This window comes from Aedes albopictus, chromosome 2 (genome assembly GCF_035046485.1).
Source record: "Aedes albopictus strain Foshan chromosome 2, AalbF5, whole genome shotgun sequence".
In the NCBI taxonomy this organism is placed as follows: domain Eukaryota; kingdom Metazoa; phylum Arthropoda; class Insecta; order Diptera; family Culicidae; genus Aedes; species Aedes albopictus.
Genome location: NC_085137.1, coordinates 459,109,503 through 459,136,750, shown reverse-complemented (window position 1 = coordinate 459,136,750; position 27,248 = coordinate 459,109,503). Strand labels below are relative to the sequence as shown.

Below are 27,248 nucleotides of genomic sequence, written 5' to 3'. Positions count from 1 at the left end.
TTTTTTATTAGGATGCTTATCAACAAAATGTTCTAAAAATTCGTAGTAGAAATCGTACTACTTCTTCTGAATCTCCTTAGTAAAGTTTTAACGCCAAAAGTTCATTGTGGAAAATGACAATCTTACAGTAGAATTTCGACAACCAAAGCTTCAGTGCAGTGGTTTCATCAACCCTCATCAACCTACCAAAGTATGACTACGGATGCAAATCGTATCTTAAGAACAGGTTGTACTGCAAATTCCCGTAAAATTCCTCATAACCGATCCCTATCTCCGATTCCCATCGCTCCTTGAAGATCTTCCTGTTTCCCTTTGCTCAAATCAAGAAAGAAAAACAACCCAATTGACTCACTCACACTGGCACGTCGCATTTCAATGAGCTGCGCTGCTCTCGGCTACCTCCAGAGTAGGACCTCGTTGGTGGACAACAAGGATGATACGCTCCGTCAAACCCTTTTATTTTCATTTCCTCATATAAAAATAAATAAATTCAACAACCGCTCACACTCTTAGTCCTTCCGTTTGTCCCTTTCCCCAGGACTTGTATCCCTCGGCACCCTCCGTCCCTTGCCGTGCGTGACTTGCTAGCTGAATTCACATCCAAATCGCAGCGCGCGGTTGATGCCTTTGCGTTGACCGCTCATTATCTTGTTCCGCGTTTCTACATCTCTCACAGAAGAATCATAAAAAAAAACACAAAACCCGGAGAATATCAGCAAAGCAACGGCAGCGAACCAGTTGTTGAAACCATTACGTAAGGGAATTCCTTTGTGCCTGCGCCTGAAGAAGCGCACCGAGAGCGGCGGCTTCCTAATGTTTTCACCACCGCGAGTCCGCGAGATCTACATACCCGAGGACCTGCTGGACTTGCTTCGCGCACCGGGATTAAACCGCATGTTACCTTTCCCCGGGTCCTCATGCCATCCGCGGAAGATACGGAGAGGGAACGGTGCGAGGGGATTTATAATTACAACTCGTCGCATGTAATAATTCCGCATAATAAACAAGCCGACCCGAGCCGAGAGGAGGAGAGGAGAGAAGAGGTCGCAGCAGCGGAGTTCGGTCGACTGGGACCAAGATAGGAAGCGCAAAAGTGTCATCGTTTGGCTTCATAAAAAACGACGAAAGATGAGCCGAAAAGAAGGGGCTGGAAGAAAGTTTGCAGCTTGTTTTTATTTTTATTGTCCTGAACCACTGCTGCCGGTTGCTGGACTCTCTGGCTGGCTGGCGGTTATTGTTCCGGTGGAACGGTGCGTGAAACTTGACGGACGAACGAGAGGTCCTTGGGATTATTATCGAGAAGTGCGCGCGCGAACCGAACCGAAGGAGATCCAACGAGGTGGCCAGCAGCGATATCTCGGTCGGTCGGTCGGTCGGTTCAGAGCCTACTAAGGGGTGAAATTGGATCGTACAAGGGGTGATGAGTTATTGTGGGACTAGGTATTGATGTGGTCCGTCGTTTGGATGGTCAGTTTTGGAATTGGGGTTCGTCAGTTGACGATTCTATCTTCTTATGAAGGCATCGCAGAAGAACCATCAATCATCGCTCGGTTGTTCCCGGGGGCTATTTGCCGTTTGACAGCTGCCCGAGGAGGGGCAGCTCAATTATTCATAATCCCTAAATTTGCTTTTAAATAAACAGAACTGCGTTGCGTCGCGTGAAAAACGGCCGCATGGTTGGTGGGAAATCGAAGTGCGTCATGCGCGTGGCGTGCTGATGGAAAACGAAACGGAACGGAACGGAAACAGAAGTGGCGAAGTGCGTTGGTCGATTATGAGGTACGATTATGAGTTGGGCCTTTTTCGAAGTGGCCACTATTTGGATCACACTAACCTGTGCTGGACGTGCTGTAGCCCCTACTGTGGTAGGGCGGTTGAGATATGTGCGTTCCGCTGAGTAGTCCATGCAGGAGAGGCCTGTACTGTTGGGACGATTGGCTGAGACTACTGACGAGCAGACTGCTGGACGTTTGCTGGTGATGACTGCTGCCGTGGTGAAGGAGGTTGTGGGATTGTGACGAAGATCGTTGCTGAGGTGGCGGGCTTGGCGTCTGAGGCGGTAGTGGTATCTCGGTATCCACTGTAACGAGAGGATAGAAAGAAAAAACCTTATTATAGGAGAGCAGTCTAGACACCGATTCCCGGCGATTCAGTTTTATGGACTAGTCCACAATTGCAGCTTGCGGATCAGACAGACATGGACGGACACACCCCTTTGATTTATTCGAACAAGTTTTCGCTTCGCCGGAAAAGTGAAAATCACCCTCCCTGCGCAATCTTCTGACTCGTTCCGACATCATTCTCATTCTGCCATTATCGTTATCATCAAATTTTATCATCACTGCTACTGCATCCGTCATATTGCTGCGACGACACACACTTTAGCAGAGACGACCCAGCCAGGACGACAATCAGACTGACAGACATACTGTGCGCTCGTCAGGACGACCAAGAAAGTCCTCACTCGCTCACCCTGACCCCCACCCCCCCAAAACTCTCACTTTATTCGCCATCACATTATTTAGTAATAAAAGCGAACAAGTTCGTGACTTTTTGAGAGCTTTCGCTTCGACTGGGGACGACACGCGATTTGCCTCGCAGGAAGGTCCTTCCATCAGCTACATAAAGCTAGGCTAGGGTTCACTGCAGGAAGCGTCTCCGAGTCCTGGTTCTGTCGCGTAATCATTGCAGCAGACGACCCAACAAACTGACGGCGACGGATGAGACAGCCGGTGCGGTGTGGGACACGTGGAAGGGGGCAATAAAGGAAAATATGAACCGAAAATAAAATGCTCCGTCGAGAAAGGAAATGACCTCCACAGTCTTTTTCCCGAAAAGGAAGAAGCCGCGACGAGGACAAAGGAGGCGCCCAAGCTGAAGTGTGGCCTCTCGGTGCGGATGTTTGGCGAGAGATGAAAACCCGACGAGGATTCCTTCGATGATGGTTGAACGATGGAAATTGGTTTGCAATTAGTGGGATAATTGGGGATCATTTTACTCGCCGTTGTTGGTATGGAAATTAAGCAGGGCTTAGTAATTTGTTTGAGGCGGGATCGGAGTACTAGTCCAGACGGGGCTGGGTGTGAAATTGTTCGGAATCAATTTTCGGTGAAGTTTGGGCATAATTGGATTGCTCGGGGACTGTTGGACTAGGTCAGGTAAAGTGGCTGTCTGAATGTAAAGATAACCGACAGAAAGAAAATTAATTCGGTTAAAAACATTTCGGTGTTTTGTATTTTGGAAGAAAAATAGTGAATTTAGTTTAGTGTGCAGAGCGTTTGAATCAAAATCTACTTTACCGATGTTTTCATCCGAAACTTGAGTACACTGAGCGAAATTGTCTAATTTTATTTTTATACTAAAACAAATAAATGTCAATTAACTTTCATTTTTATTCATTTGTTTGAAGCGAAGTTTGAAGCTCAATCGTTTTTATGCTGTACGGAGCCATAAATGTCCTAATAACTCTGATCAGAAAATTTGAACCGTAAAGCATGCAAACGTGTCCCAGCAGTATATGGAAATCGTGAAATTAATCACCGTGCAAGAAACATCGAACCCATCACAGTCTCGCCCGTCTAATCATGCATATTTTTCCTCCCCAGACGTCCCATCGCCCTCTGGCGTTGTAACAAATTTTAATTACCATTCCAATATGGAGGTCCGATACTATTTTTTTTGCCATATCCAGACGTTTTTTTTTCCTGATAGCTGTGTATACACAACCCAAACCCGACGGGGAAGTAGACCCCGTTCGCTATGGTCGTTAGACGATAGCGAGCAAGGACGATGACGACGACGGCGACGTCAGCGCCGTCTAATCGCGAGGACCTTTTTTCCGCCAATGTGGAGCTGCTCCCCATTATTCATGAATATGGAAATATGCTTCACGCGACGGACGGACGGCGTTGACGTCGACGAACTCGCCGGTCGATCCGTCGCTGTGTTGAGCTGAGTACGACGACGACAATATGGTGCAATATAAATAATAAATAAAATATATGGGAGAAAAAGTTTGGGACAGGTCGTCGGCCGGCGTCTCTGCTAGCTACCGCCCGCCCGTCGTGCTTCCGAACAGGTACTCCATCAGGACCAAGCTCAGGACGACGTCGATGACAAGACGAAACGAAGGAGAAAAACTACGATGTGTTAAAAAGCCACTAAAAGCTTCACGGGAGACATCGATCCATTGCAAGCATTGATCATCGGCGAGGAGGGCGTGGGAATACCACAACTACCAATAGGCCATTCCGGTAAGATGAAAACCCCCACTTTTTCTGGTTATAACAATTTTTCGTTACTGTTCTGGTTTTCATTTTTTTTATTTAAAAATCCCGATTTTTCAAATGGTTCACAATGAAAAACAGAGAAGAACTGCTAAATTTCAAGTGATTTTTCAAGACAATCCGATGTTTGAATTACAAATCTTGATTATGTTAGAAAAGTCATTCAAAAAATCGTAAGTTTTGTATGAAATCTTCGTAAATCTTATATCATAAAGGATCATACAAACACATATGAAGACGTCAATTATCAAATTTCGAGTAAAAAACGAGCGATTGATTCATCGGGAAGGGTCTATTGCGCTGTCCTTCCACTGGTCGGAGTCGGCTGTCAGGAAAATCGATAGCTTTTTCATTTCCGTTTTCCTGCTCTTGATGGTGGGCAGGACTAAACAAAAGCCACAGGACGTCCGGCGACTGAATCATCGAATTGAATCCTTTCGTGGCGAGTGAACTTCAACTCGAAAGGCGATGCTCTTCCAGGCGAGCGCAGTGGATAAGTCGAATTGGGCATGGAAATTTCTTCTTCTAATCGAGTGAGTCGGAAATTATTTTGCCGATTTGCTCAACATGGGGACAAGAAGATGACGAGGAAGATGATTGTACCTAGAAGATGTTATCGTGAAGTGGTGCTGTTTTATCGAGTGTAACAGACTCGGTAACACATTTCAGCGGTTTCTTTGGGAATTGCAAATTATTGAAATGTCAAAATAACTTTTTCGTCGTATTCACGAATCATGCAAGTGCTATTTGAATTTTCTATTTGTCAAAATAAAAATATTAATTTAATTTTAAACTGAGTTAGAAATGACTTTTTGGTTCAGTGTACCTTATCGCTTTTGACAGCTGATTGCAATGCATCGATAAAGAAGATTCCTTGATCGACGGTGACAAGTTTGATCGCAAATTACAACCGATAAAAGTCGTGTTTGAAAAGTGTTCATAGGCTGTGAACCATTTCGCTTGTTCGTTTAACTTTTAGTTAAAATTTGACTTTTCGATAGTTATTTTGAAAATAACCCTACTCGCGAGCAGGGTTAGTCTTGACAGTTCGATAGTTATTTTTTGTTCGCAATGATTTGGCTGCGTACTGTATTTTGTTCCAAATAACTACTCCTCTGTCAAATTTCAAATGGGCCACCGTCGTGGTTATTTTTTAACTTTTCGATGGCAAATAACTATCCAAGTGTCAAATTTTAACTAAAAGTTAAACGAACAAGCGAAATGGTTCACACCCATAGAAGTCTGAAAGAATGTGCCTCGCGAAACACAATTCCACAATCATCGCACCGAAACCGAACGGACGTGAACATCCGGGTAAGTACCTCCCATAGAGCGAAGAAAAGTTAACACCGGGACAATAAGGATTAGCCACCGTCGTCGTTGCGCTTTGCAACATACGGTGTAGCAGTGGTGTGCTCTGCTGACGATTGGCAAAGGAGCGCGATAAGCTTTTCCTACCGTCGCCACCTCTCCAGTGGGTGAGGGTGGGTGTTGTTCGGTGCCATCACCCACCACCACCACAGTAGCGAGCGGTGAAAGTGAAAATACACTTTCTCCGTTGCCATCGCATGAGCTGAGCACGCGATGCGGCGGTAGTGGAAGCGACGACCGAGAGGCATCCGTGGAAAACTAACGAGGAAAGTGAAAATCCTTCCATTTGGGAAAGCTGACGCTGGTCTGATGGTTGGTGCTGCTGGTGGTACCACTACTGCACACTACAACTGCTGAGTCGGATGATAGAGAGCTTTGGAGAACCGAGTGGAAAACGGATCAATATGGCTAGACTGGTGCAACGAGGAGGAAGACGACCACTGCACGGCGAAGAGGAACGCCAACTAGCTCAGTTGGCGTGTGCATGTGTGGGCCCATACCCTCATACTACTCTGGGAAACTGAGAGACATTACGGCAGCCGACCAAAAGCTAGTTTTTGGTGCGTATTTCGAGATGCAACCGTGGAAGGAGATGTGAGAAGACATCTTGCTTCTTCGTCAGCTTGAGAAAAGTGATATTGAGCGACCACCTCGCTCCTGTTACCGAGCTGAATGACAATGATTGACTGAGTTATCACCTTTTCCTCTCAATCTACCACTAGACTAATAGCGGGGGTATTTCCTCAGGATTACCGTGTTGAGTCGCTGAGCTTCTGTAGTGGGAAAAGGTAAGAGGGAAAGACCGAGCACACTAAGTAATTTGCTGATTGACGATAAGGTGACGGATTTTCGTTCGGTCGGAAGGATTACATCGATTCGTTTGGCGTGACGTGGCTGGTGGACGAGCAAGGAGGAGCTGATACCGAGAATCCACTCGGGCGGCAACAATTCCATCCATCCGGCGGCGACGGCCGTTCGATTCTCGTCACCAGAGAAAAGGTCAGGAACGGAATCGCCCACTCGCACACCCCACTTTACGACACCAGCCAGTGGCAGCGCCGCACAAGGGCGTCCCAGTGAAAAATAACACATCGGTGGTGCTCCGGCATCAAAGCAAACATTGACGAGAGCGCATCAAAGTGGACGACGGACGATGCGTTCTCGTTCGTCGTCGTCGGTTGCTGCGACGGCGGAAAAGTGAGGTTAGAGAAAATATTGTAGATTATTTTTTACGATAACGATGCTGTTTTTCTGCTTGGGTTGACAGGGCGGCGGAGGGGGTGTGTACTCCTTAGCTTTAGTGCTGCAACGAGAAACATAAACCGTAGATGCAATTTTCCGACAACCAGACGTTATGTTGTGTTCGCTTTTAGCTACAGCAAGGGCGAAGCAAAATGCATAAAATGTATGCTTAGTTTTTGGTGAAAAGTCATCGCCATCATAACAGGCGAGTGGTTCGTTTTGAGTTCGTTATGACGCCTTGTTTACTCACACCACTACCCACTGACAGTGAAAGTTAAGCGCTGACAGAAATGGAGGCGAGTGACTGTGGTTTCTGGAGATCCTTTTCGGTGGAAATACCCATCAGGACCGATGCAGCCCGACTGGCTGGCAGTCGGATCGGAGCAGGAATTAAAGTTTGCTTTAATTATTTATTCAGTGTTTAATTAAGCAGACGTTTATGCTTCTTTCTCCTTGGTGCTCTGGAGCTGTCTGCTACGATGTTGTTGTTAGGAAAGTGAAACGGTTGGCGAACGCCATTTTGTTTGCCATTTTATTGGGGAGTAAATGAACGCTGGCTACTTCACCCAAGTAGGCGAGCATCTGGTTTTAAGGGATTCACGGGTATGGTGGGGTCCGGAATGTGAATGCTTTCATCAGGGAATTGAAATACGAAGCGAGAAAGCTTGAACAGAAAATTAATTAATGTTTGATTTGTTTGCGGGTTGGTTCTCATCCTACTGCCATCCATCTGTGGTCCAAGGAGCTGGTTCGAGGCAAAGGTGAAGAACCGTGAAAATTTTCAGTCAGTTGTTTTTTTCGTCAAGAATTGAATTTAAAATATTGTTAACTTGGCCGCGGGTGAAGAACGGGAAAAATTAAGTCCACGTGACGAGTCGCACGCGTTCACGGCTCTGTTACGATTAGGAAATAGACGCCCATTCGGCGTACGTTTGTTATGTTATGTTTGTTAGTTCAAAATAAGTGAGGCCCCAATCTAGGCCAAGGTTGCATTTGACAGATTTTACACATTTGTATCTCCGACGGGCAGGCAGTTACCCGAGATAAGTGATAGTTTATTTTGGTTTTGTTTCAACGGAACGCGCGTGGGAAAAGGGCCGCCACATGGCGGAGTTGATTACGCTGGTCCCCTTCGGAAAGCAGACATTCGAAATCAATCAGTTGTCATGACAACGACTAAAATTCCTACGAAAACTATAGCAATTTAAATTTGATGATGTATGTCTATAATATCAACTTGATGATTTACTTCGGTGTACCGAAACATGTCACCGTCGTTATTAGTAAGCGGAAATCAATCACAGTAGTCGGTAACCATCGGAGATGGAAAAAGGTCGAGAAAGGTGCACCAAAGGTGTCATTTGGAAGTGCAAGTTGGTTTTAAAGAATAATTTGGTGGTGCTGCTAATCGTTCGATTGAATTTCCTTATTTTTCTCTTTAAATTGGACCCCACAGAAACTGTCAAATCTCGCCAAACCCGTAAAGTTTGTAAACATTGCGTTCTCGTTGAGCCACAAAACAATAGCCCACAGACCCGGACGGCCAATTGATGGCCAATAAGAGCCGATGCACACGGGCGGCGCGTCCACGCAGCGTGCACGCAAGTGCGTCCTGAGTTACACACAATCAAATGGGAGGATGCACACGAGAACGCAACGCTACCGCACCGCAACCGCGCCGCACCGTGTGCGGCACGCAATGTCACCGCATGCTCCACAGGAACGCTGCGGCGACGCAGCGTGAATTCACGCGGCGTCAATTAACGCTAGTGTGCATCGGCTCTAAAAGTGACAAATTGCCGCCAAGGAGACCATGTTGCGGCGGCGAAGGCAATAGCCAGCCGCCGCGGTGCATGCAAATTCAGAGCTGCGAAACAAGTTCCAACACAGTTCAGTCAGTTCCCAAAGCGTGAATCAGTCGCTCGGATCGGGGTAGCAGCGGTCGTTTTCCGCTATTTCGTCATCGTGCCTATTCGGGTCGAAGAATCCTATACTCTGGCGGATGACTCCGGCGCTTATGGGTGTGATTGTTGTTTGTTGGTCAGCAGCAGCCGGCAGATTTTTCTCACCTTTTCGGAGACGAACAAACACGGCGTCCGGATCGTGCGCGCTGACGAGGTTGCGGCGGGTGGAAGTGTCTGATTAAATTACATCAAAAACGCTGCTGCTGATGAATATGAATGCACACAACAAACCGAAAAAAAACCTACGATGATGCGGGATGAAGTGACCGGGCCGAAAGAGTGCGAAGAGCAAGATGAAGAAAACAGTCAGTCAGTCAGCCAGTCAGCCGGCCAGTCATCGCACACAGTGGAGTCGAGTCGAGTTCGAGTTGATGACGGGTTGAGTGCGCAAAGTAGGCGACGAGAGCGGGTGGGCGGCTTGGCGGCACCGCCGCCGCCGTCGCTCGCATCAGCCGCGTGAGTCGAGCCTACAAAGTGGGTCAAGGCTTATTGTATTACAGCAAGATATACATAAATAATAGCAGTAAAAGAGAGAAAGATAGTGGCGCGGTGGAGTTGAGCAAGCTGTGCACGGGAACAGGTTGGTGAGCGCGGTGGCTGAATAGTAATAATAGCGTTGAATCGATGAGTAGTTCGACGAAAAAATCCGTAGAGAAGGAGGGATTGGGTGCCAGAGACGAACCGGTGATTGGAACTATTGGTTGACGTTTTTTTCCTCTTTACTTCCTACGAACCGATTGCGCACGGGAAAGGAAATAAGGTAAATGTGCTGTCATTGGAGCGAGGCTTTCTTTTCCGCATGATTGAAATGTCGCCGCCGGAGTGACAGTTCGGGTTTTCTAGTCATTGGACGGCGCTATCGCAGTTAGCCATGATCCAAAATATCATGGAGACAGTCCTTGGTTGGTCGCGGCTGGGTAGACTGCAGATACCGAAGTTTATTTAATTTAAGCAGAAACGAGGATAAGTTATGATTGGGGTCATTTACGATAATGGTGATCACTGCTGCAGACTCGACGGACCGTGTCGGGTTTTGCGACGAGTAAAAAGTCAATCTAATGCCCATGTAGAAATGCAATTCACCGGCTGAGGAAGAAGCCGACAAGGAGCAAGAGATGCAATTGCATTAAATTATATGTTTTCACTTCTACCGTCGTCGTCATGCGACATAGAAAAAGGAAAGTTGCACACAGAGCAAACGGAGGCAAGCGAGGTTAGAAACCGAGCCGTCTGTCGTCACTTGCCACCAGTCACCGGGCGGGCATCGTCAGTGTGCGAATGTAAATAAAGAGATGCAACCATGAGGAGATTGTCAAAACAACATACTTTGACCCATATTCGCCATTACGGCCGTTTAAGTCGACGCAGCCAGCAAGTAGGCTGTGACCGCGTGGTGATTCAACGGCGGCTGATAGCGGGATCCAAGGCGGGATCGAAGGAAGCTAGGGGCGCGTGAAAGTGTAAGTCGCCCCTATCTCGATGCGTTAGTTTCACTCTTGACAATCTTGGTTTGTCATTTTCATAACAGTCAGACCAATCAGACGCTGGACAATGCATCTCCCACTTCAAACAATTTCATCGCATTATTTCCGCTTGAGTAAACGATAGGAACTCGTCAAGTTTGTCATCTGGCTATAGTTAAACACCAAAGCGACAGATGGTTCCTGTTTATATCTCGAGGCGGGATAAAGGATGTCATTTTCGGAAAATGTTTTGACATTTCAAACAAAGATGAAGCTTCGCTGCATTTTTGCTACCAATTGCGGGCACGTTGAACTCGATAGTTTGACGACAGTGTTTTGTAAACCTCAAGCTTTGGCTTAAGCCAGGCGCGATTCATTATTCTCTTCCGTGGGTCACGATCGTCACCACACCGGTGTGATTAATGCCCTAAGTCGTTCAACCCTCAATTAGCATCGTTCGAATAGAATGCGGGCAGAGATGTCGCCATTCCGATTCTGTCAACGCCACTAGCGGCCATTGTTGTTTGCACTTTATTATAAAGTTGACGCTAGCTATAGTGCCATCATCGTCATAGTGAGTAATAAAATTAAAATTCTTCGTTTTTGCCCGCCCGCTGTTGGTGCCGCGAACCGGTTGTTTTGAAATTTGCAATCGACACTCGAAGCGGCGCGCGAATAAAGGGACCTAGCGCATCACTGCGTGGAGGAAGCGGATTTTTAGAATCCGGACCGGACAGTGTCAACGCTCGCAGCTGTTCGCTGCCTAAATGGATCTTTGTGTTCTGGTGCGCGCACAAAGAATCGGCGAACGTGTCCCAGATTCCTCTGGATGATGGGCTGTGATCAGAGTCCAAACGCTCACGCACACTCATCGACCGGGCTTGCTAGATGAGTTGCTGCAGGCAGGCAGCGACAGCGATGCTCAGCAGAACGGGTCAAGATTTTCTGAATTACTGATTCGTTGACCCTGAGAATACGTAAGCAGTTGCCGCTAGCGCTGCGAGCGTGAGCTGTTGTCGAGTACGTGCGAGCGTTCGGTTACATGCACCATCGGTAAACATTGTAGTAGAAGGCGGGTGCAGAGCGCGATGCAAAGATACCAAGTGACATACTTTACAACGATACCCGTTGCGCTCTTCTTCAGCTCCCTTCTTCTCAGCTCAACCGTGCACGCAGATAGTGTCACTTTCGTTGTCGTGAAAGTGAAACGCCACCAGGCTCGACTTCCTATAAATGCTGTCAATCGTACAGGCCACCGACTGCAGTTACTGCGGTAAAATAGAAAAAATCCAACGGGGTTGCGGTGGTTTCGACCGCCGCAGTCGTTCCGCAAACGTCAAAAGTGCTCGGTTCACGCTAAAAAGCTCTCACTCACTTGGTTGCCATAAAATTAAAAAATAATGAAAATTGTTTCATTTATGGTTTATGTAATCGCAATTGCTGCCACAACATCTAACTTATTTCTAAACTATATTAGGTGTAGTTTTAGTACTTTAGTATACAGCTGTACGCCATTAAACATAATTTAGTTTCTCAACTATTTATTTTTGTTTCAAGGTTGTGTGCATACTTTTTGAAGTGTGCAGCAGTTTGACGTTTGCGGAACAGGTCTTCTTTGTCTTCTTCACTCCGCCAGGTTGGAAGATTTCTCTGGATAAGCAATATACTTATGACACACATGTGATACAAGAATCACTGTACAATTGCGCTTGAAATGAGTGCCATACTGAAAATTCTCTCAGTTCAAGTCAGTCTTGTTAGAATTTTCTTGACACTGCGTACCGTTGTACAGGAATCACACTCGTATCACATGTCTGTCTGGGGTATTAGCTCTGCGGCGGGCCATCGTTCGCTGTGTGTTGGTTGCACTTTGAAACCGGTAGCAGTGCGAATAAAAGCCTAATAAAATATGCAGTGGCAAACCGCTGGCACTTCCTCGCCTGCATTGCAAACGCGTCGTCGTTGACTTTGCATCGACTTCGACCGCTTCTGTGAGGATATGCATATGCTCTTGCGGCGGGGCCTCTGCCTCTGTGTCTCTGGCTCGCATCGGCACAATCGTGCACGTTTATTTTTAATACAACTAATGCATCATGTCCTACTTACCTCAATTTATTTACTATTTTATTCACTAAAAATGCTTCCCTCGCATTCGCACTGGGGGAGCACTACTGGCTGGCTGGCTGACTGGCGCATGTTACCGCCCTCTGCTACTGCAGCAGGTCGCACAGAGCACACGGCACAAACAGGCGGGCAAGTGCATTTTACGGATGTCGTGCTGGTCGATGAGAATACTGAAATGAATGAACTATAACCAGCGGGAGCTGCAGTTCTAGATACCATTTCCCTACCGGGGTTTACCCTGGGGGATGAATAACATTTCGTTACCAATTTGGATTCGGCGTTACGAAACCTAACCGCACAGGATATGCCTTTTTCATCAACGAAGACTCCAGTCAATGGCGGTCATCCGCTGAGTGACGGACTCTCGCGAAGATTTTATCTGCCCGACAACAATCACTCATTCGGTAGTTACATCACGTCCGCGAACTTGCCCCTCATCCGTCGCCAAAGACGGCGGCGAAAAAGAAGAATGTCGAAACAAACCTCCTGACGAAGCAACCCGTGAAAACGGAAATCTACCAAAACAGAGGGCGCGCAACGAACGAACGAACCCGCCGGCGGGCCAGTCTCTGACTCCTATTGTTTGTCTGCGCTCAATCAAAAATGCTCATTTCCTCTCGCCCCAATCACCCGGCACCAACAACAACAGTGCGTTGCTGCGGTAATTCGCACTTTCGATTTCATTCGAACGATTACCGAATTTTCCCGCCGCCGCTGCCGACGACGATCGCTACTCGATCCATCAAAATTTAAATTGCCGCCTGAGCCGCCGCCGCCATTGCGGCTCTTGCCCTTCATGTTCCCTGGCGCATCCGCAATCGTATTCGCGATCGCCACCGTCGCAGTCGCTCGCATCTCGCATCATCATCTCATCACCACAGCAGACAACGACGAGGGCTGTATGTACGAATCACAGCGGCACCACCACATTCAAACTGACCCAGAAAGTGGCGCAAATATATTAAAATATGATTAAGTGTCTGCCGGCGTCGTGCCCGCCCCCGCCCACCAACCGTTGACAATCGCTAAACGTACCCCGGTCGTCAGTCGGACGGTTCGTTCGAGGGGGAAGCCGGCGGGTGAGCAGGCGCGAGTGCAGAGTGCATCGCGCGTCAATGCGTACTTGATCGATTTGCCGCACACCGCCCTTGTAAACCGCCTCAATGGACCGCGCCACAAGTGGCAACAGGGGGGCGATTTTGCAATCCCGCCTGTCCGCCCGTCCTTTCGTCAATAATTCTCAAGAGTGCGGGATTCCGTCGTGAACGGCCAAACAAAACAATCGTTGACTGGCTGGCTGCGCGTTGATTCCGTGGCGTGGCTGATTGCTGCGATGACTCTGTTGGTCTGGTCGCCTTGTTTTGGAAGTTTCGTTGCCCAGTTCTGAGAGACAATCGTTTGTCGCTTCGCGGCTGGGTCGGGTACGACGATATAGGCAGGTAATTTTCGTGGGGTTATGTAAAACAGTTTATGCTTTAACGTCATGTACGCGTCGCGTCGCGTCACACGGCGGATGGCGGGCAAGAAGCGGGAGCGGAGCGCGTACGAACAGCGATGATGGGTTTTAATGATGGTCTGCGCGGCGCTGTTGTGGCGGAAAGAATTGCGAAATATTTGGACCTTTTTTGTGTGTATACGGGTATGCGCGCGGTTGGAGTGTGTACACACGAAAAACGAGCGACGATTGTTGATTTGGATTGCGCGAATGGCTGCGCTGGTGCCTAGCGGGATATTATGCAATTTTCTACTGTACTGGCAATATGCGAGTGTGCGTGGACGACACAAATCACGACAAACGATTGGTTGGTATAGGGCTCTGGCGGGGTTTAATGGCACCCGCGTGGGCTGAATCTGGGTCGCCCGTTGTGGGAATGGTCCGAAATGACAATTAGCGGAAGGCGGCAGCGCACAACCGAACCTAATCGGATCTCAATTGCTCTTGATAATCGGACCAATGTGTGTGGCGTAAATTTCCGCTTCGAGTGCCGCAATCGGACCGGATTCTCGAGTTGCGCTGCGCTCCGTGGCGAGCAACTACATGCAGATTAATCCGGTTTGAGAGGGCCCTCTGCGTAGCGTGCGCATTCGCTTTGGTCGCCGACGAGCGCGGTGCTAGCTTTCAATCATGAATTGATTTTGCGCAATCGAAAGACATGGCGGAAAAATCACCGCAGCGCGAAGATCAATGGATCATTTCGCAGCGGTTCTCTCGTTAGTTGCCTCAGACGCACAACTGTCAGAACGGGACGGGACATGAAGCCTGAACACGCTGAACACAGACACAAGCGCAGCGCATTCCGAAGCGAGCGCCGCAGTGAGTGATTCATTCAATTTCTGTCGCAACCCGCGCAATGTTGAGCGGAAGAATGTGAAATTCATCGAAGATTCCACGACAGAATTTATGGATTGCTGCGGTTGGTTGGACGTGACAGGCTTGGAATAAATTTGATCGCTTCCTGTCGTCTAGCCATCCGTGCGGCCGCAACACGCAGGGCGGGATTTACGGCGGGATAAATGCCACGCAACTGTCAAAATTGATTTTTTACCGTTCGCACCAGAATAAACAACTCCGGATCGGATCGTAAAGTCTCGTACGCGGTAAATCTGCGCGCAATCGACGACAGTCGTAAAATTAGGCTACCGTGTAACAACTTCCGAGCCCAGTAGGGAACGAACGTGAGGCCGTCCCAAGTGCGTTTATGGGCCTATCATATTTTACATGACATCTTGCCCTGCGTTACCGGTGGCAGTAGCCACCGGCACAGTAGCAAAAACAGAGCTTTTCTCCTTCACCGTTTGTTTGATTTATATCGGTTCCAGAAGCCATCAGGATCAGAGGATCGTAAAAGGTCGTAAAATTGAGCGCTCCGGCCGTTTCTTCGGGGGATTGTTAAAATACGAAAAACAATAAAATCTCAAGTGTGAGGATACGAATTCCCATACATGTAGGTAAGTAAGCAACGCCGCATAAAAAGTGTGTTAATTGTTGCTGAGTCGAGTGCAAATTTGTAACGGCTTTTTAATCCAGTGCAGTTTCCAATTTCCTTGCGGCCTGCTGCGACTGCTTCGAGTGCGGCGGGGAAAGAGTTCCTTTTCGGGGCTTACGGCGATGATCGCGCGGGATAAACGGCAGGCAGCACTGCGAGCGGCGGAGGAAAAGGTTTTATGACTAAATATTTAATATTTATGACTTTTGTTTCTTTTGCAGCCACCAGCAGGCGAGTGACGTTGAGGTGGTCGGGGACAATGCCGCCACCGTCGTTGTCGTTGCAGTCAGCCAGCAGGCTTGTACTTGCGACCGTGAATGGAGCCATGAAACGGGTAAGAATAAAAATAACAAATATTTTTATGTTTTTATTATGCTTAAGGATGTTTGAGACGTTATGTTTTTTACTGTTTTCCTGAGACGGGTACCGGATCCCATCGAAGAAAGCGCGTGTAATGAAATCACGATGAATCCGTAAGGATCCGAGGACAGTGGCTGCAACTGTTTTACCTTTTTCGTGTGATATAGCTGACAGGAAAGGCCATAGTTTCAACGTAATTCGAATTTTCAATAGAAGATGAAAACAGCGCAGTAGGCGTTGCCGCGAGCAGACCACTTTTCGCATTCCTTTCGGTTTTTTTTTGTGATGCCGCTGATGATTTGACTGGTGCTACGTCACCCGGAAAGTGCTAACGCGTGTGAAAGTGTTTGTTCTCTGGTGAAATTTAATAGTGAGAAGGTAGATTATTGTTTTTGAGAATGTGTGTTCAAACAATTTCACACACATTAAAAGAACCTAATCACGAGAAAGGCGCAAGTCTCCACTAGATGAATGAATCAAAGTTTTTTCGTTTGTTTTTGAAACCTTTTTTATGGCTTTTTGATATCAAGAACCTTCCGACGAGCGCTAGCAGCGGTGGAAAGTGAAATCCGGGTTCGGAAGTTTTTCTTTTTTTACACAGTGGCGGCTTGCCCGCTTGCAACGAGTTGTAATAAAGATTTAGAGACTTCCTCCTATCCTCAGGAAACCAACTTACTACGAGCGGGAAGATTCACACAAAGAAAGCGTGAGGCAGCCGAAGGATCTTGATTAAAGTTTTTTTCTTCCTTCTTCATAATCGGAACGGAAGAAAGATTACGGTAGGAAGCGTCAAGGATGACAATTGAATTACAACAAGTTGGTCGCCGGATCGCGCGGTGTGTGAAGGCGAACGAGCCGGACGACCGTTTTCTGGCGAAGTTGGTACAGTCTGTCCCCAATAGTTCGACACGTGACATTGTCAGCAAGTGCTGTCTGTGGAGGAATTTGCATTTCGATCGCAGTGAGCTGATAACACACTTCCACTTGTTGATTCGCGTCGAAGTCGATAAAGTCAGATTATCGGAAAGCGACTGTATAAGATATTTGTCAGACAACGACTTCGCCGGCATATGGAGGAGACGCAAGTCGGATGCAGTTCTGTGCAAGCGAGAAGAATACGATGACGGCGACGGTCGGTAACGACGCGGAGAGAACATACTGAGAGGCCTCCCTGTGTGCAAAATAAGTGAGTAAACGCTTTTTTTCGCTGTGTGCTTCTGCACCAGCAATCTTAGAGCGACGAGACAACATTCATGCACTGCTGCTGGGCCGTGTGATGTTTATATAAAAGTTAAACAACCTTGTCCTGGATTGTTTTTATTAGCGTGAAAAGCAAGTAGTGTATGGTTATATAACGACACTATAGAAGCACGAGACACTCTATGGAAACGCGCTGAGTGCCGGCGCCTACTCTGACCAGAGAGTGGTTAGAACGACGACATCATTCTGGATCGGTACCGAGAATCGAAGCTGGCGCTGGCGGCAATGCCACACTCGCTACCTGGAATGCACACCCTTCACTGCGATTTCCAGACCATCCTCCCGACATCGGAGAAAAACTTTCACCAGAAGTTTTCCGGAGAAATCCACCGTCTGGTGACGCTGGCCCGGGAGATAGTACGCTTCCTGCGAATGTACAACATTTACAATTCATGAAGCGGCAGCAACGGAAGCCGCTCGCCAGCCCGCTACCACATAAGGCGACATGCTTTTACGGCAATTTTATTTCATTTTCATTTTAATGTCATTTCAATTCGTCTCATCCGCTTCGGCGCGGCGTACAGTGATGCGAGTGAACGCACGTTTCGGAGAATTTGACTGTTGAAGCGACCGTCAATTTGACAGATTGAAATTCCAATCCAGTTTCCCGATAATCGGTCTAATGAAATCGAAAGCTAACCGTTGTTTACGTTCAGTGTTTAGAGGTCAAAGTGACAGTTTTGGCTACAGCGCGCTTAGTAAGTAGGCGGGCAAGATTTGGGCGATCGTTTAGCACTTCGTTGTGAACAGAAGCAATCGTTCGAGGCGAGCCAAAGCAGAATCAAATTACGCCATTTCACCGCGGACAACGGCTACGCTTCAGCGGCAGGTAAGTGAAGCCTGCCGAATCAATTAGCGCCTCCGAGCAGTCGGATGTCATAACGGCGCTGTGCTGCGGCAACCGGCCAGGTCATCCGCTACGGTCGCCGATGCATGTGGGAAGTCAACACAATCCACGTTGCGTTCGGGTTATGCAATGTCGTCCGTCGCTCTAATTTTTCGAGCGGAAAGATGCTCCACTGAAGAAACCGAACCAACGAATATGTGGAACAATGGAGACGTCAACCGGCGCGTAGTAGGCCGAATGTGCAGCGGATGGAGGAAACGACGATGAGGAAAAATTTGAATACGTAACACACAAATTAATTTGTTAACTCATCGACCATGACCTACCTCTTGCTCGGGCGGCCGCTCGCTTGTTTCATCGACACGAATTGTGTGCTTTTTTGTGAGCGAGCATTTCAATATTCTGTTCCGAACGAATGTCAATTTCTCCGGTACGTGTTAAAATTTACTAATCAGATGTTTTGCCGGACCGCGCAGTCCGGGGTGCTGCCGATGATGACAACATCGATGGAAAATAACTTCAAGGAGGAACGCGGCCACGTGAGCCGAACGCGACACGATTTGCACCGTGCCGCCGCCGGGGGTGTCGTAAATGTCGCGAAATTTCTCCGTGTCCGCCCTCTGTCCGGGGCAAAAAGAAAACTAAATTACTGGGTGGAGGAGCGTGGACGACAGGGCCCTACATTTTCAATTTCAATTGAAATTTTCAGGTGAAGTTTGTAAACAATGTTTTCAATCGTCAATGGAAGCAAGGCGCCGTCGTCGTCGCCCAGACCGACTGTCATCGTCACCGATGAACCGACGGTGCTGCGCCGTCGCAGATGCTGCTTTGTTTCGCACTCACAAGCTCACGCACGCTCGTTCGACATCAAATGAATTTCTCTGTTGTAACTCAATTAATGAGTGTAACAACCGACAAATCTGTGTAATGTTGATGTATGCTATGCATATTTTACTGAAATAGTCTATTACCCATAAAAAAATTAAGCAAACATACATCTTAGATGATTTGAAAATTTCAATTGAAGCCCAGTCGGTGTGAAAATGAACCGCCGCCCGTCGTTGCGTCGAAGAAAGCGACAAGAAGAACGGATGAAGCGAAGCGCTTGGATGTTGTTGTGAATGTTCCTGTCGTCGGCGTCCATCCGATGCTGATGGGCGCTCGCTTTCAGCGTCATGTTTTGGTTTCGACGATGTAGGCCCCTGGTGGACGACGAGGCCAATGGGTAAATAAATGCCAAATGGGAAAATAGCCGAACGTGATGTTTATGTCACCTGAGGTGTTTGTGTTCCTACCGTCGCGCTTATTACACTTCACGTTTTGATAGTTTGTTTGAACGATGTAGAAAAAAAAAACAGAAGCTGAATCTGTTTAATCTGATTAACCATTGATCCCCTTAAGCTTCTCGATACCTGCTTAGACGGTGGCGGTAGCAAACCTGATCGCTTTTCGGTTTTCCTTTCCTCCGGACCCGATTTCCTGGTCGATTTCATCTGAGACTTCCAAAATCCATTGTTTTGTCTGGGAAAACGCTGTTCCCGATGCAAAGCCGTGAATTTCGACGCATTTACAGCTCAGCTTTTTTCATTTCAGGTACCTTTGCAATTGTAGGTGCGAAATTCGATCGGTGCATTCTTCTTTATCATCGCCGGTAATTCGAGCTTAGGGCGGCGAGACGCCAATCGAAATCAAGCCACACAGTATGCGTTGCGTTTGCGTCGTCGGTTGCCGAAAGAAAAGGAAATCATCTAACTGTTACCGACAGCCATCGAACAGACCGCCGTAACGGGACATCTTTTCACATTAAATTGGTGCGACAGTTTCGGCGACAAAAAAAAAGTGAACAACTGGCTCAATTGGTAATAAAAGAAACGAAGAGAAGGAATCAAAGACCCGGTTTTACGGTTTCTCGCAATTCTTGCGGGCTGTGCGCGACGCGGCGGCGATGACAAAATTCTGTTTCGATTGCAACAACAACGAACGGCGACGAGCAGCAGTAATTCTTCGGAACCGAACAGGCTTTGGAATCATCACAGACAGGCGGCAGCAGCAGCAGAAGTTGAAACAAAAACAACTTCCAGAATTGGAGCGAATAAATAATAATGAAATGAAAACATCGTTTGAAGCAGCAGGCACGCACGCACACACACGGAGTTCATCAGAAGGCAGGCGACGACGACGACGACGACGATGGAATGTGTGCAAATTGTTGAAAGACGCATCCGCCGCAGTCGCCGTCGCAACCGGCCGCCCTTCATCGGCCGCACATGGAGCAGATCAATGCGTGTGAGTATTTTTTGTGCTTGTTTTCGTTGTGGGTTTCTTCGAAGTTCGCTCCTTTTGTTTATGTGTAGGCAAACAGCCGCCCGGACACCTATTGGCAGCCGCGGGTGGTTGGGCGGCGGTCGTTCGCAAAGTTGCGTTGCGAGATTAATTTGAAGAGCGCGTTCCGCTACTGTGCGTTCAGGAGCAAAACATCGTTTTTTTTTTGGTTTGGTGTTGGGTGCGGAACAACTGGCGCGGGGGAAATCTGATAGTTGGGGATCCGTCAACCGAGCGGAACTGTCTTTCTACAATAGTAAGTGCACGCTGAAAGGAGCGTTGGAATTCCGACATGCAATTTTGAAAAGGAAGGATTGGGACGCGTGTGGTGGAGGCTGCTGGCAGGTAAGCGATTTGTTAAAATTTCTTGAAGACGACAAAGAAAAGATAGATAACGAGACAAGTGTTCGAGCGTCCTATCAATAGCATCCAGCAGGAGCTGCGGCGATGGGGGCTCGTAAGAAATAACCCGTTTCGATGGAAGAACAGAATAATCGTACAAACAAACAAGCAATCATTTTCTTGGCTTTCCTGCGCCTACTTGGGTCATCAACGTTCGCTCGGTTCGCCGCCTTCTTCGGTCGACTGTTGTGTGTATGTTGCTGCATCAACAACGTTGGCGATTCTTCCCGTCTTCCCGACAGCCAGCAACGGATGCGGACGGACGGACGGCCGGGACGAACGCACAGCCAATAGAGGCGATGACGGCAAAGCGTCCACGGACGGACGGACGACGATGAGTGAAGTTTTGCGCTGTTTTCTGCCTCCGCTTCGGCTGGGTGTGTGTATTTCGCGCGGTGGCGATAGTGTTATTGTAATGAAAAAGACCTTGAACTTGAAACGACGGTACAATCTCTCGTTTGTGCGCGCGCTCTCTCTCTCGAGGAACCGGCAGGCAAGAAGCATATACGGCAAGAGGCCGGACGGACGCATACACACTTTCTCGCGTTCGTTCGTTTGGGGCGGTGGGGACCGATGTGAGTTGTTGGACCAGTTTGGGGAGGTGATGCAAAAGGGAACGGGACGTCGGAAACAAGAAAAAAAATGGCAACACATTTACGAGACGTACGATTGGGACCAGAAACCTCTAACGATTGTTTGAGAGGTGGACGTTGGAGAAGGGACGCACAAGGTGTCTTGGGGCAAATGCTTGGACAACGAACGAAAAGACGAACGAGCGGCGGATGCAAATCCCAAGAAGACGGACAAGTTTTTCTTGTGCGGATTTCTCAGGGGGTTTGGCGGGCGAAGCGAAGGTGGAGGCAGCACACGGGAGACGGCGAAGAGGAAACAGAAAAGACGGAAAGGCATTTTAAACTTGCAGCCCTGGGTTGTGTAATGGGCACACCAAGGCAGATCAATAGCAGGAGTGTGGCGTGGAGAGCTCTCCGTGTACACGGGAGAAGGTGGGTTTCAACATACAACGTTGATGTGTAGGAAGTTGTGCTTCCAGAGGCTGAACAAGGATGACGCGGCGGCGACGGCGATGGCGGCTGACACGGAACGGAAGCAAGGAAGCGGAATTTTCGTAGATTATTTACGGTTTTCTTATGTGTTCCGTACGTGTGTGTTGTTGTACCGCATGTTTCATGTAGCCGTGGCCGGCTTCCTTTTTAGTTGCCGTAGCCCAAAGTGTGTCAGGAAAGTTTAGGAAGATTTTCCTTTACCCTTGGGGGGCTTTTTCCGCTGTTTTCCGGTGACTGTCATAGCCACACAGAAATGGTTTCGCAGTCAGAAATTTCTCGACGACTATTGATTTTTCACTGTCGGAGTTGAAAGCTCAAGAGTTGCCACCACGGCTACCGGCGGACGGACGGACGGATGCCGGCTGTTCAACCGTGCGCGTGTTGCCAGGTCTAGCGGAAAGAGGAGACAGAACTTTTCCGAGCTGGGAGGCATCATCATCCGAGAAGACATGATGTATCACATTTCCTGCCTTCCGAACCTGGCAGTCAGTGGCGTCGTGAGTAAACACTGAAGCTGATGTGCGGGAAGGCCTGTCAGGGCGTGGCAGCCACCGCGCAACGCTAGAAGTAGGTCACTTCTTCCGAGGGAAGCCGGATCGACTTGTATCTAAGCTTCTCATGGCGTGCGGATCCTTTTACCGATGTAATTATGCGGAAAAGTATCAATTATGCTAATGCCACTCGTCGCCGTCATCGATTGATTGATTCGGTGATGCGAAAAATTGTTCACAACAACTCCGGGAGGGTTGCTGCTTCGCGTTCTGTAAGTGGTGGAACCCCTCACGGAGCACGGTTGTTTTCCGGCAAACAACGATATCCGACTTCAATTAGGGATTGCCGATTTTAAAAGGAGCCGCGTCTCTTTGTGAGTGCGTAAGCCTTTGATGGTGCGCACAGCGGGTAGTGAACCATGTGGGTTAGGGGAATACATAGTTAGAAATAATGTGGGTCATAAGAGGGTGCTACGATTGTCGCAAGCTTTGAACAGTATCGGAAAACTGTTGGGAACGGAAGAATGTTGAACATTGGGAATGGCCAGCGTGAGTTGTTGAACGCCTTTGATGGCCAAAAGGCTTCAATATGGCAAGTAATTCTTGTACCAGCTCTCGATAGGTTCGTTATGGAATCAGTCGAAAGCTTCGAACTTGAAATTCTTTGTTTTGAGAAGTTAAATCTTTGTTAAGTATCCCTGAAAACGAGGCTGCAGATTGAAAAGTATATTTCTAATAATGTTTCATATGCAGTGCTGAAAATGTCATTTCGACATTTCCAAATTCAACAACCTACAGCTCATTTTAGTAGCTGGACCTGAGAGTATGGTATATGAAAAACTTGTGCGGCTAGACCAGCTGTACAAGTCACGAAAAAAACGCTATTTTTCGATTTTTAAGGTGAATGTCACGGACTACCTTCGAAAAAGCCAAATGACATTTTCAGCACTGGTTATGTGTCAAACTGATTCATAACCACTAAGAAAAATCCAATTAGTTTTAGGAAGGGTTTCCTAACCGTCATAAAACCTAGTTCGTTTTATTTTGATTTTGAGATGCTTTTAAAGACCTCTTCGAAATTATTTGACTAGTAAAGGTAACTTGAGCAGCGTCACTTTTGCAAAAAGTTAGGTTTTAAATAGTTTATCAGAAAATTAGAAGCAAATTGAACAAATCAGATCATGGATAAGATGTAAACAGTGAGAGTTTTAGGAGATGAGGAGTCCATGGTATATTATGTCAATCCCAGTAACAATGAACAATGTGAAAAAAAAAATGATTAAAACTTTTGTGTTGGTCTTAACTGATCACAAAAGGATACAATTAAAGTTAGTATAACCAGCACGATCTGCGGAATTCAAAAAAGTCTTTTGAAATACCCATTGTCCTTACTCTGTACTTTTGACCTTCGTCAAGGGCAAGCATCTAAGTTAGATTCTACCTAATCAACCTATACTGCCGTGTATCGCATATCAGTCCCATCTTTGCTGGATATCCTATGCAAATGGGACAGATATGCGATTCACGGCAGTATAGTTGATCAAGCTCCTCAGAAGTGTGCTTAGTCAAAATAGTGTTGCCCACACTATTTCTAGTGTCTTATGAACTTTTTGATTTAAATGAAACAATTATTATTCAACTAACAAGCCCAGTTATGACATAATTGAGCATAACTTATGGAATTTTAACATTTTACAGTAGTTTCCGCTTATGAAATGTCTAAAATTCAATAAAAAAAACACTGAAAATTGGGGAATTGGAGTAAAGTAAGTGTGTTAACAATCCTTGAGGCCTTTGAAACCATTTCAAGCATGTAAACCGAATTCGCTGTGTTATCAAGATACTTTGATTCTAAAGGATTTATACCTTATTTTCTCACTTAGCGAAGCTTCGCCGCTCGTTACACCTTTTCAGGGAATTATAAAGCTCGGTTTAGTCGCAATAAACTGGTAGCTCTAATTGACAGATACGACAACAGGGTACTTACGGTATCGCTTCATCAGACTTTTCTTGTACGCACGCCCCTGCCGGTCCCGGTGCACTCCGTCGGAGTCCGGTCCCGCCGAGTCGTCCGATTCGCTGCCGCCAGAGTCCTTCCGCGCCCGTTGCTTGATCTTCATCGACAGATCGAGCGGCCTGTCCGGGTCATCGTCCCGGTCACCGTCGCCGCCGCCGCCGCAGTCTTCATCTTCCGATTTGGGGTAGTGGTCGGTATCGCCACTGGCGGCGCCACCAGCCTGACTGTCGCCGCTGTAGTCCGAATCGGGGTCGTTGTGGCGGCTGTCGCGCCGTCCCGAGAGCCTCCGCCGGTGGTAGCTACTGCTGTAGTGATGGTGACGATCCTCTTCCGGGGCTTCGTCGTCGTACTGCGTAGGGGGTCGGCGCAGGTAGTGGTGCCGTTCCCGATCGTATTCGTCTTCGTCGGCGTCGCGGTGCGACTCATAGCGAAGGGCGTGGTGATCGCGATAATACTGAGATGCCACCTGTTGTTGATCTTCTTCGATCGACGCCCGACGCAGAGGGCGTTCTTCTTTGATGCATCGGATTATGCTCCGTTCCTGGATTACTGACGTGATTCGGTGATGCTGATGGTGCGTAGGAGTGATGGGAGGCGTCTGCGAGCGTGGTCGGTAGTAGGAGTCGGCCACTTCGGGCGAGGCTTCGCGATCGTGATGTCCGATGTAGGTTGCTGGTGGAGTGCTTGGTCGAGAGCGGGGTTCCCGTTTGTAGTGTGGCAGATCTTCGCTGTGGAAAGATGGTCGACGGTACATGATTCGGGATGATGGATGTTCTTCGATCGGGTATTCTCGTTCGACGGGAAGATGTGTCTGATGGATCGGTGGCGATGGCGAAGGACTCTGCGCTGATGGTGAAGGAGTTGTGGATCGTGGCGACGATCCGGGACCGTGGTCCGCGGCCGGTTGCTGGCCACCCCCAAAATGGGGTGACATATGCTGCAGCATCATCATTGCTGATGGCAGCACTGGTTGCTCACTGCTTGCCTTGTTCTATTGGATTTTATACGTTTTTTTTGTAAATAGGTCTATTTTTCTGGTTTTGTGTTTTTGAACTGACACTTTGCACTATTGTTTTCAACAAACTTTTGTGTTACAACAGATAAATTTTCACTAGTAGAGGCTCTGTTTAATAATTGGCTACAACATTCTTCTTGCTTAACTACAAACACTATTGGCTAGAGATAATGATTCTACTATGGGGTCGATTATTGATACGGTGTTCATTTTCCTACATAACTTTAATTATACTCCGCTGTTTTTCTTTATTATGTCAAGTCGATAAACTTGCAATTAAGTGGAGCATTTTGGTGGGCACCACTTTGCTTCATTTGCCGCGTTCACACCTTTCTGGTTGCGCCTCGTTAGCACGTTCAGTAATTATTGTATTGACGAGTCGGAGCTACGGCAGCACTTTCTGGTTGTGTCATTTCGATTTTCCGTGGACTACTACTGTATGGCTGTTTCCACAATCCCTGAGTCATGGAGACACACTTTTTGCTGCTTCACTTGCGGACCGGAAAGTGTGTCCATTCATCATAATTTTTTCACCGTTCTTCCGGTTTTGCCGGCGGACACACAAAACATTCGTTCGTTCGCACACGCACACGCGGCCGCCCCCAAAAATAGGCCGCCCGCCCAACACTCGCCCCAAAAAGGACGATGATAATCCTTTTACACTTTTTTGTTTTTTTTTTGCTCTTCAACCTCACACTTATATCGTCTGCCGTGTGGTACGGCGAGACGGAACTAGGATTCACTTGTGCACTGACACCGGACTGCCAAAGGCTTCACGCCCGTCCACCCGATTTTCCAGAGTTTTCACTTTCAACTTGGGTTCGGCGGCGGCGAGTTCGCGCTAAGGACACCGACAGAATCCGACGTCGTCCTTTTCACTTTCGGTTCGGTCGCGGCTCTCACGGGCTTCTGTCTGTGTCTGCGTGCGCCTCTTGGGCCAACCAACTCTCGGGGTTGGCAAAGGCAGAGGAAAATTTCACTTTTCACTGTGTTCTTGAGAGTCCCACACCTCCACGCCGCCTGACTGGGATGGGGCGGTTTGGATGGCAACTCAACGTCTGCCCGATGTCTGTCTGATCACTTCAACAAGCCGCTTCAGCAGCAGAGTCATATGATACCGAGAACACCCGTCGTGGACGTCAAGTGCGCGGGGAAAATTCGATTTTCTTCCACAACATTCGGGGGGTATTGATTACGAGAATTTGGTTTGGTTTGGTAAAAACACTGTTGTTTCTGATTAATATTTTCTGAGGTAGACTCTTTTGTAGCTTTCTGTGTTTGCTTAGGGAAACCACTGATTTTCTTCTTCGGTCCGTTCTGATTTGGACGAGGTTTGGTCACTTGGTTAGGATTGATTCTAGTTGCACCTGAACGAAAACACAAGATTCAAGGAAAAAACAAAAACACGAATGGGAAATTCTTTTCAGAACTGCGACAGCTCGCGAAGTCACGGTTCTAGCACTGTTCTTCGGTTACCGTGACAAAATTTGTCCCGAGGTTCTCTTTTTTCTTCAAACAACTAAAGAGGAAAATATTGTATAAAAATCGTTTTGAACAACGATATAAAACAAAACGCGTATTCACGCGGTCCGTTCTCGAAGCGGAATGACGAAACGATACAAGAAATGACAGCTCTGTACTCCGACCTTCCTCTACTTTTCCAAAGCAGTCGTCAGCAGCACACGGTAGTTGGTTGCGCGAGAGCCGCCCGACGGCAGCCCGAGAGAGCCGCCGCCGAACGAACAATGAGAATCCTCTCTTCCACCAACACCAAGAGAGACGAAAATCGCAGCAAAAAGCGAAACGATTTGCAATCCCAGCAAGCACACATCCCGTTCGCGTTGCACTGACCAGCCGCAGCCCGACGCGACGGCCGTCATGCACCAGGCGGAACCAGCGCCCATCGCGCTCTCGCACGCAACACACGCGCGCACACCAATCAGTGTTGGTGTATTAAAAGCGAAACTTTCCGTGTACGTACACGGAAAATTTGCATTCTTTTCTGCGGCGGCGGCGGCGGCTGCATTCGTTCG

At 47.8% G+C, this 27,248-nt stretch overlaps 1 protein-coding gene across 1 annotated transcript in view; it reads right to left on the bottom strand.

Annotated features, from left to right (window-relative positions):
* Nucleotides 1–27,248, bottom strand: part of LOC109418949 (ecdysone-induced protein 74EF) — a 66,627-nt gene extending 39,379 nt beyond the window's left edge. The window contains exons 1-2 of the mRNA XM_029877733.2: nt 24,171–27,248; nt 1,835–2,080 (exon numbers count right to left, since the gene is read on the bottom strand). Of these exons, the coding sequence (XP_029733593.1) occupies nt 1,835–2,080; nt 24,171–25,152 (1,228 nt within the window). The 5' untranslated portion in view covers nt 25,153–27,248. The remainder of the gene's footprint in view (nt 1–1,834; nt 2,081–24,170) is intronic.